Source organism: Bufo gargarizans, chromosome 1 (genome assembly GCF_014858855.1).
Source record: "Bufo gargarizans isolate SCDJY-AF-19 chromosome 1, ASM1485885v1, whole genome shotgun sequence".
NCBI lineage: Eukaryota > Metazoa > Chordata > Amphibia > Anura > Bufonidae > Bufo > Bufo gargarizans.
The window spans coordinates 332,627,474-332,637,460 of record NC_058080.1 but is presented as its reverse complement, the minus strand read 5'-3'; the positions used below and the strand labels follow the sequence as shown (position 1 = coordinate 332,637,460).

Here is a 9,987-nt window from a genome sequence, read left to right as displayed (position 1 = left end):
AGGGATGGAGCTGTCCCACTTGTCCCAGCCCAGACCCCTCCAGAGGGGCAGGAGGAAAAAGTGAGACATAGCCTTGCCCGCAGAGCCGTTAGCAGTTCTCAGAGTCTGACGAATGCTGTCACAAACAAAGACGATCCGCAGTAAAGTGGGCAGGTCTGGTATGCCCTTTCCGCCCTTGCGGGGCTCTTTGTACATGATGGCTCGTTTCACTCTGTCCATCTTAGATCCCCAGATGAAGCGAAACACTGGAAACGGTGGCAAGAGGGGGCCATGCCTGTGCGGTGTACTGGAGCACAGGCAAAACTTCATTTCGCAGGACGAGTGCTTTGCCCTCAATCGTGAGGTGTCTAAGGCTCCACAGTCCAATTTTTTGGTTGACTTTGGCCAAGTGTTCTTCCCAAGACTTGAGGGCTGCGCCTTCCTTCCCGAACCAGACTCCCAGAATTTTTATGAAGCCCGATTTGATGGTAAATGGGAAGGGGACAGAAGAGGCCAGTTGCCAGTCCCCGAAGAGCATGGCTTTTGACTTGCCGCAGTTGACTTTGGCCCCTGAAGCTTGTCCAAACTCCTCGCAGGTCTGGACGAGTGCAGTCACCGAACGCCGGTCGGCGCAGAAGACGGTCAGGTTGTCCATGTACAGCGAGCACTTGACCTCGTAGTGTCCAGGTCCTGGTGCGGTGATCCCTCTGATCTCTCCATTCTGCTGGACAGACTCCGCGAAGGATTCTATAACATAAACAAAAAGGAGAGGTGAGAGAGGGCAGCCTTGTCTGACCCCGGAGCGAACCAAAAAGGGGTCAGTCTTCCAGCTGTTCACCAACACTGTGCTGCAAATGTCAAAATACATCAGGTCAACAAACGGACAGAACCTCCTGCCTAGACCTAGCTTGCTCAAAGCCCTGCCCATGAATTCATGAGACACTCGGTCAAAGGCCTTCTCCTGGTCAAGGCTGACCAGGGCCGCATGTACACGGTGGTCTTTGATATATTGTACCGTGTCTCTCATGAGAGCGAGGCTGTCCGCGATCCTGCGGCCAGGAATGCCGCAGGTCTGATCCGGGTGGATGATTCTGCCGATGACGACCTTCAGCCGGTTGGCTAGCACCTTGGCGAGGATCTTGCAGTCCACATTCAGGAGAGAGATGGGACACCAGTTTTTCAGGTCACATCTCTCCTCCTTCCGCTTATACAGGATCGTGATCATTCCTTCCCTCAACAATGGGGGCATCCTACCCTCCACCACCATCTCCTCATAGAGTTCCAGCAGGTCCGGACAGATCAGATCCCCCAGCGCTACATAGAGCTCCGCTGGGAGGCCGTCACTGCCCGGGGTCCTGCAGGACCTAAAGGATCTAGCGGCAGAGAGCACCTCCCCCACCGTCAGAGGGTCATCCGTTGTCTCCGTACCTGCAGGGTCAAGGTGGCTAGTGATACCTGACAGGAATTTATCGTCGGCCTTCTGGTCGGTGTTCCTCATGGAGTAGAGGTCGCTGTAGTAGTCTGTGACGACTCCCATTACTTCCTCCTTCCCCGAACGCATGTTGCCGTCTTTGTCTCGAAGTTCGTTCAGGGGCGTGTGGCCGGCGTGGAGTTTCCTGAAAAAGAACGAGTTACACTTCTCATCCTTATCCAGGTTTTCCACTTTGGAACGGAAGACGATTAGCTTGGATTCCTCCTCAAAGTGCCTTTTCAGCTCTTTTTGGCCCCCTCCAGCTCCTCTCTAACGTTCCAGCCGCACAGGTGAAGGTCTTGCAGGGACTGCAGCTCACACTGCAGCGCTCTGAAGGCCCTCTTCTTCTCACACGCCTGATGTTGTTGCTTGGCCTGAAAGAAACAACAAAACTGGACTTTAACATACTCCCACCAGTGACTAGTTCGTTGGAACAAGCATTTGTCATTCCGCCAGGCTATGTAGACCTCTCTAAGTTCTGCAAGCACATCCTCGCGATTCAGCAGTGATGGCATATTGTTAGAATATGCCATCAATGTCAGACAGTGTAAGTTCCACCTCTGGGATGCACTCCTATCTCCAGAATGGACCCTGAAGTGAAGGAGACCACCGTGGGATGTCCAAAAACAGGCAAGTTGCTAGCTCATCTATATTCATAGTGTTATGACAAGACTATTAGTCTTGTCATAATACTATAAAACCAATAGATGGCGCTGTTCATGAGTAGTGTAGATCGCAATTGTTTTTCAGCTGAAAAACAAGGCAGATTATGCATGCCTTTCCCATATGCCAATGTTTATTCAAATGAGTTTTTACATGACAAAACTGTATAGAAAGGTTATTGAATATTATGTTAGGACAATCAGAAAACTTTTTGTCTCCCTAATGATATTGATCTAGGTGCGCAGGTCCACCCAAGCCATCCAACAGATCTGAAGTAACTTTGAGGCTTACTGGTTCTCAGTCAGATGAGAGCTGGTTTGGAATGTCTCAAGGCTGCCATTGTAAGGTATGCTGATTAAGCCTGTTATCTGTCTCATGGGTAGATTGATGACGTGCACATACCTGGCTTTTGGCATATAGCCTTTGTGTGGTTGTCTATTGTATTTTGTAGCTAATAGGAGTCCAAGATGCATCCAGCTATCCTTTTGATGCTGTTTCCAAACCATTTTGATAGGGTTTCCATCAATTTCTAACCTTTTTTGTGAACCAGACACCCTCTTCTCTTCCGAGGAGGGGGTGCCTGGGGTTCTCTCATTGACCTCCATTGTGCTCGATAGAGCACACAAGCACTTTGGTGCTCATCAACACTAGTTGCAATGTTTTGCTTTTTTTACACCATACTTGCCACTTGAAAAAGAGGGAGTTACTTGGATAGGGCTTAGTGTAGGGGTCATGGTCTCCCATTGGCTCAACAAATTTACTTTAATTTACACCAAAAAACAGTATAAATTAGAGTGTAAGTCTACACTAGGCTTCTAGAGATATGCCTAATTTATTAAGTGCCTCTTTCTCCACTGCAAAGTAGATCAAGACTTGCATATGAGAAACCAGTCTTGACAAATCCGCCAAGGGCACTTACAGTTTGTAATGTTTTTGCTGCTATAGAATAAATATATATTTTCGTCAAATAAGTTGGATCAAGTTGCTACCATGACCACCTGGGACAGGGAGTTGCCATGTGCTATTATAGACAATAAGCCATCAAATTGCCAAATGAAATATACATGTCTGAGATTCAAAATGAGTTAACCTCACTTAAAAAAAATAATAATATCACAGAGAACAGAGAAAATAGCATGTTATGAAAATATAGCTTTAATTTAAAGACATATAAACGGTTTTGGTACAGAACAGACATGATGCTGCAAATCCATTGATATTTTTTTCTTGTTTTTCCTTACATTGTGTCATTATTTACAATGAAATATCACATGAACATTCAGTGCTTACATTTTGACGTCTTGAGAAACAGACTGATGCTGGCTATGAGTTTACTACACCACTCCATAATCAGAAATAAAATTCATTTGATCAGAGTCTGAAGATCCCAGTAGAGACTACAGATCCTAATGTTTAACAACCCTTAGCAAATAAATATTATACCACGCCATAAAAGGTATTGCTAAATCTGCTGCTGTGGAAAATCTGTCACTACACTTAAAAGTTATGTTTGAATTCCATCCAAGCCGACACAAATACAAATGATAGCGCTAAAGAGAATGAATAAATAAAGGATATATCACTGTGCTAGATCTCCCAGCTAAAACATAGACCTTGCTGGATGCAAGCTAAACAGTAGGAAATCCCTCAAGCTCATTTACAATGACATATAAACAGAGCAAGCCATTGTTAATATAAAAGTGAAAATTCACAGAGACAAGCATTGTGTGTTATGATTGTCAAATAGGCTCATATACCGTCGATAAAAAAAAAAAAAAAAAAAGTACAAATACTATGTGGATGATACACACTAAACACAGAGAATAATAAGAAACCTCTCACAAATGCAACCACCACGGTCAAAGTTACATAACACTTTGCATCATGTGCTCATGTGTAGTGACGCTGCGCTTGAAAATGAATTGCACTTCTTGTTAATCCCTTTTTAAATCTATCCCTTACAGCTTGAGGTACAGTAGCATACATTCAGTATATCAAATGTCTCCTTTTTACATTGCCATAGAAATATAGAAGGGTTACATTTACTTTATTCAAATGGTATATGACAATAAAACCTTAAAAATATATCTATACCTTTATTTCACAATAGCTCTGGGCCCCCTGCTGGCTAACAGCTGATAAAACTAACATCTTGCATATTGCTAGTTTGATGCACTTAGTTTTCTCAGCTATATGTCGAAAGTTGTACCAAATGCATAAGGACATCAGCAAGTAAAAGAGCTATATGCATTACGTATATAAAAAAAAATCTTTACAAGTTTTGTTTCTTTAAGTAAAAAAGCTGTAAAGAGATATTTACATATATATTACTATATAGTATAAATTAGTGGTCCTTCATAACAAACATTATTAACACATTGTGTTATTTGTAGTTTCCATCCTCAAAAATGTATTGTTTAGGAAAAAAGTTTTAAATGTTGGAAATCTCAATTGGCTTTTTATCGATTGAATGGAAGTTCATTTTGCCATTTAGTGGGATTTGAACTTCCAGATTTTCATTTATCCTGTTATCTTTCTTTCCTTTTCTCAAGCAGATATACATTGCCATTAAAGTGACCAGAATGACAGAGCCCAAACAGAATATTGACAGAGTGACCAGTGTAGGGACACAGGAATCTGCTTCTATCTTTTTATGAGTAGGTTTAATTGCTATTTGTGGTTCCTTCTCTTCTATATTAATGTCAGGATCTCTCCTCAGCAAGTTCTCAATGTAGCTCTCATTACTTACTGTATCATTGACAAACAAATTGACCATAACTGTGGAGAAAAGAGGTTCTGGATAACCATGGTCAGTTACTTTCACTAATAACCTATATAAGCCATAATCATCTATCATTAGGGCCTCTTCTAAGGTTATGTTTCCTGTTTTGGAATCTATCCTAAAAGATTCAGGTCTCGGCCCCCTCCTTCCTATAATACTGTATGCTATGACTGCATTCATCCCTGTGTCCTTATCAACAGCATAAACTTCAGTAACAGGAGAACCCGGCAGAGTTGAAGGAAGGACAAGAAGATAGGACATATTGGACTGTGGGAATAAGACCAGTGGGGGGTTGTCATTAACATCCAGAAGCAATATGGTTATTTTAGCTGTAGACGACAAAGTAGGGTCACCACCATCAGTTGCTTCGACCCATAGAGTATAAGAACTCTGTTGTTCCCTATCAAGTGATACCTTTGCTCTCAGGAGTCTTTTGCCAGTGTCAATGACAAAAATGTCACTTCCATTCACTATAGAAAGGGCTATCCAGCCATTCTGTCCAGAGTCAGCATCTGTGACGCTAATTACTCCAATTTCACCAAAACCAGGAAAGTTCTCAGGAACAAAAAAACTGAAATCTTTGCTGATGAAACGAGGGCTGTTGTCATTTTTGTCTAGAACTGTAATATGAACAGTGGCTACTGACTCTCTTGGAGGTTTGCCAGAATCTCTTGCTTTCACAGTGAACCTGTATTTCTCTTTTTCCTCTCGATCTAACATAGTGGTAACTGTAAGAATTCCTGTTTGCTTATCAAGAGAAAAATAAGCAGGTGCGTCAGGTCCCAAAAAGTAGGAAACTTGTCCTCTGTCTCCACTGTCAGCATCAGTAGCGTGCAATTTGGCTAAAAAAGCATTAGCCTGGTTGTTTTCTTCAATAGTAACTTCTATGGTGGGCTGTGTGAAAACAGGGGCATTGTCATTCTCATCCAAAATATACACTTGCATCGGTTTCTTAACTTTAGATCCATCCAGACTAAGGGCAACCACTGAAATATTATATATTCGTTTTGTTTCATAATCTAAAGTATTTGTAGTCTCAAGTAAATACTCATTGGTATAGGTTTTGTATGCGGCAAGTCGGAATGGTCCTTCCCCTTCTAAATAACAATTCACCTTGTATTTGTCATCAGGATCTTTGATAGTAAAAAATGCAATGGGTGAATTAATAGGTTCTAACTCTTTCAAATACACAATACCATTTTCTTCATTTGCAATATAGCGAGGTACAACCTCAGGTGGTCGGAGAGCTACCTTAATAATTGAAATAAACACGTTCATAACGGCGGGGATGCAGCCTGGGCTATTGGCAAATATAGTTAATTTATGTTGCTGAACAGTGTTGCCATCTACCTTTTTGAAAAGCTTTATTACTCCTGTATTTTCATCCAAGTAGAAAAGTTCTTTTGAAGACTGTGGGACACGTTCACTGAAGGCGTACGAAATTATTGCATTGCTGCCTTCATCAATGTCCACCGCTTGCACCGTGGTTACTTTCACACCAACACTTGAGTTTCCAGGAATAGTCACATTAATCGTAGATTCACTGAACTGTGGACAATTGTCATTGACATCACTTATGAGAATAGAAAGAGTGGCAGATCCTACAAGGGGTGGGTTGCCACCATCTTCAGCAATAATAATAGTTTTGTAATCAGACTTGATCTCCCTGTCCAGAGTCCCCATAATTATAAGGTAAGGCGTCCTCTCTCCACTCTCATTCTCTTCCACGTCTAATGTAAAAACACCATAGTATTCCACTAACCTGTAGGTCTGGACTCCATAAAGTCCTCCATCAGGGTCATAAGCAGGATGCTCTATAACCAGCCTGGTGTTAACAGGAGCATTCTCCGGAACAGTAATATAAATCTGTGCCACTGGAAACACAGGAACATTGTCATTCACATCAATGATGGCAATCTTTATTTTGATGAGCCTAAAATATTCCTGTGGCAAAATGATAATATCAAGAAGGAGGACACAGTCCTGAACACCAGGGTTTTGTGGGCAAAGAGCTTCTCTGTCCAATTCCTCTGCTGATGTGTACAGCTCCCCCGTGCTGTTATCAAGTGTCACATACTTCCCACTTAGCCCTTTAGATGCCAGGCTGAATGAAAGAGGGGGGTCAGTAAAGAGGCCCAGCTGCAGATCACGCACAATGTTTCCAATGAGAATCCCCTTGGGTAACCCTTCGTGCAGCATGTATAGCAATTCAGAAGCTGTGCTGTAACTTGCTGAACAAATTGCAGGTCCAGTTAAGGGAACAATCAGGTACAGGAACAGAAAGTGCTGAAAGGAAAAAACATAGGTTTACAAATACAGACACAGCAACAATAATGATATCAAAATGTGTAATGTTACTTGGATACCTGCAATACAATACTATATTACAATAATAGCTATGGTGAAATCATATACATAGTACAATTACAACTAAAATTAATTATTTACATCTACAATAACTATTACACAAATTAAACTGTTAAACTTGTCTCTCATCATCATATTATCATCACACCCTATGCTTCATAAAAGTCACCTTCTTTCTAATATAACAATCTCCAGCAAACTTCACATGGCTGCACTTATCTCGCAGACTACGATTAGAGATTATGCAGAGCTATTAAACATTGCTGAAACGACTAATTGCCTAGTGTCTGTGCTGTCGGATCACCTACCTGTCCATGGCTGAGGCTGGTCCTGGTTGGAATGGCTTGTTGCCCCATATCCAGGTTAAAAGGCTTTAGAAGCCAGCTCAGTACTCCTGTGTGCTGTGTGATCCTTTCATTCCCTTGGTAGTTTAATCCCAATGAAACTGCAGTCATTTAGTTTCTAGTGTTAAAGACACAGACACTCCCTCTCGGCTCATGCAAATCTCTGGGCAGCCTCAGCCAATAGCCACAGATGCCACAATTAACAAGGCATTGAATGGGATGGACTACTCCCGACCAGACCATGCTAAAGCTATGTGCGGCTGTAAGAAAGAGCTATATGGAGACTTCAGCATCGCATCCTAAGAGCTATAACTTTTTATTTTTGTTTTTGTTTTTTTCATCAATGTACTTGTATGAGGTCTTATTCTTGCAGGACAATTTGCAGTTTTTAATGCACCATTTTGGGCACATATAATCATTAATTCAAGCCAACTGTTTAACTAAAACTCCCTTTGATTATGTCAGTAAAAAGGCGTATTAGTGGTCACTAAGGGGTTAATGACAAGACAATATGCAATGGAAGAAGATACAGATGCTCAGAGTCTAGTTTTAATTCAATATATGGAGATCTATCGATAGATAGATAGATAGATAGATAGATAGATAGATATGAGATAGATAGATAGATAGATAGATAGATAGATATGAGATAGACAGATTAGATAAATATGTATAAAGATATATATATATATATATATATATATATATTTGAGATAGATAGATAGATAGATAGATAGATAGATATGAGATAGATAGATAGATAGATAGATAGATAGATAGATAGATAGATATGAGATAGATAGATTAGATATATATGTATAAAGATAGATAGATAGATAGATATGAGATAGATAGATTAGATAAATATGTATAAAGATATATATATATATATATATATATATATATGAGATAGATAGATAGATATGAGATAGATAGATAGATTAGATATATATGTATAAAGATAGATAGACAGATATATATGAGATAGATAGATTAGATGCATGGATAGATAGATAGATAGATAGATAGATAGATAGATAGATAGATAGATATGTAGTCCTATTTCAAAGTACATTGTAATAGCATGTCACATAGTCAGCTGATCTTTTTCTTATAAAGGAAGTGTTGAATTCATTCATGAGTTATCACTATGCATCGATAAAGAAGTGACGTGACACTGCAGAATCTGCTGCATCCATACATGAAATATCTAATAACCGGAGATAAGTGGTCAGGTCTCACCTGCTGATATCTGCTGTACATCAGAAGCTGATTACGGTGCTGGAGTTATTGCCCAGCACAGACCTCCCTCCTACACACATAGCACGCCGGCTTTTGTGGTCATTCCATGTTCTAATTCCTTTCATGCTCTGCAATTGCTTTGGCTTAAAAGAAAGGATTGCCATCCTCCGGATGCTGTTACTTGAAATGTTCAGTTCAGACGTGAGACCAGATGTATCACATTTTCTGCTATGTGTGCTGGCTTGCAAGTGGAATCTGTGCACCAGGCAGCTGTGCCAGCTAAGTTAACCATGTAAATGCTAACCATGATGGGTATTTATACTGACGCACAAAAAACAAGTAAGAATAGCACGACAATAAAACTAATTAACTGTTTAGAACCTACACAAATGGCAACAATGGTTGTAGTTTGTCCTGCTTTGGAGACATAGCATCAGCTTTTTTTGTGGCATAGAATAGTGGCAACACAGTGACAGTGGGTACAATTCTATGCAATACCACATGGCAAAAAATGAAATAAAAAAATCAGAAAGCAAAATTACTAGTGTTGGGCGAGCACGCTCGGCCAAACACTTTTTTACTTGAGCAGCAGGATGCTCGGCACATCGCGGTGTTCGGCCGAATAAAGCGTGTGATCGAGCGCGATGCTCGAGTCTCCTCCCCGCACGTTTGATGGCTGCTACACAGCCAATAAATGTGCTTGAGGGTACTAGCAATCACTGTAATGCCGTAGCCATGTTGGCTACTGGCATTACAGTGATTGGCTGTCAGGAACGCGTCATCGAGAGCTATATAGCACCCAATGACACATGGTTCGGCTCCATCTTAGTCAGGGAGAGCTGTAGCAGAAGGGACAGATAGTGTAGGGACAGGAATTGGTTTGTTTGTTAGGCAGGAGTTACTGTTGAAAGGTGTTAGAGACCCAATAGTCCTTTTAAGGACTATTGTTTTATCTGGCTGCCATATATATTATTAGCGCAACCTGCGATAAATTGCGTGCAGTTATTTGGCCACTGCTGACAGTGACACAACCTCTGCTATCTCTGTTGTGTTACATTTGTGCTGTGAAATTCAGTGCAATTGTTTGGCCACTGGTGACAGCGACATGGTTACATACTTAATACAGTTGAAAAAAGACA

The 9,987-nt window shown here is 41.1% G+C and overlaps 1 protein-coding gene across 1 annotated transcript; it reads right to left on the bottom strand.

Annotated features, from left to right (window-relative positions):
* Positions 1-3,261: 3,261 nt before the first annotated feature.
* On the bottom strand, positions 3,262-7,704 carry LOC122928773 (protocadherin-20-like). Its single transcript, XM_044281975.1, has 2 exons — positions 7,571-7,704; positions 3,262-7,181 (listed from the first exon to the last, which is right to left on the bottom strand). Exons 1-2 carry the CDS (start codon positions 7,616-7,618, stop codon positions 4,545-4,547), a joined length of 2,685 nt encoding a protein of 894 aa, XP_044137910.1. The 5' UTR covers positions 7,619-7,704; the 3' UTR covers positions 3,262-4,544.
* Between the last annotated feature and the right edge of the window lie 2,283 nt (positions 7,705-9,987).

Excerpts from the sequence above, each read along its gene's own strand:
- LOC122928773 (XM_044281975.1), bottom strand. The coding sequence starts at position 7,618 with ATGGGGCAACAAGCCATTCCAACCAGGACCAGCCTCAGCCATGGACAG. Across the intron at positions 7,182-7,570 it reads CCAGCCTCAGCCATGGACAG|CACTTTCTGTTCCTGTACCT; the intron begins GTAGGTGATCCG and ends TTTTCCTTTCAG.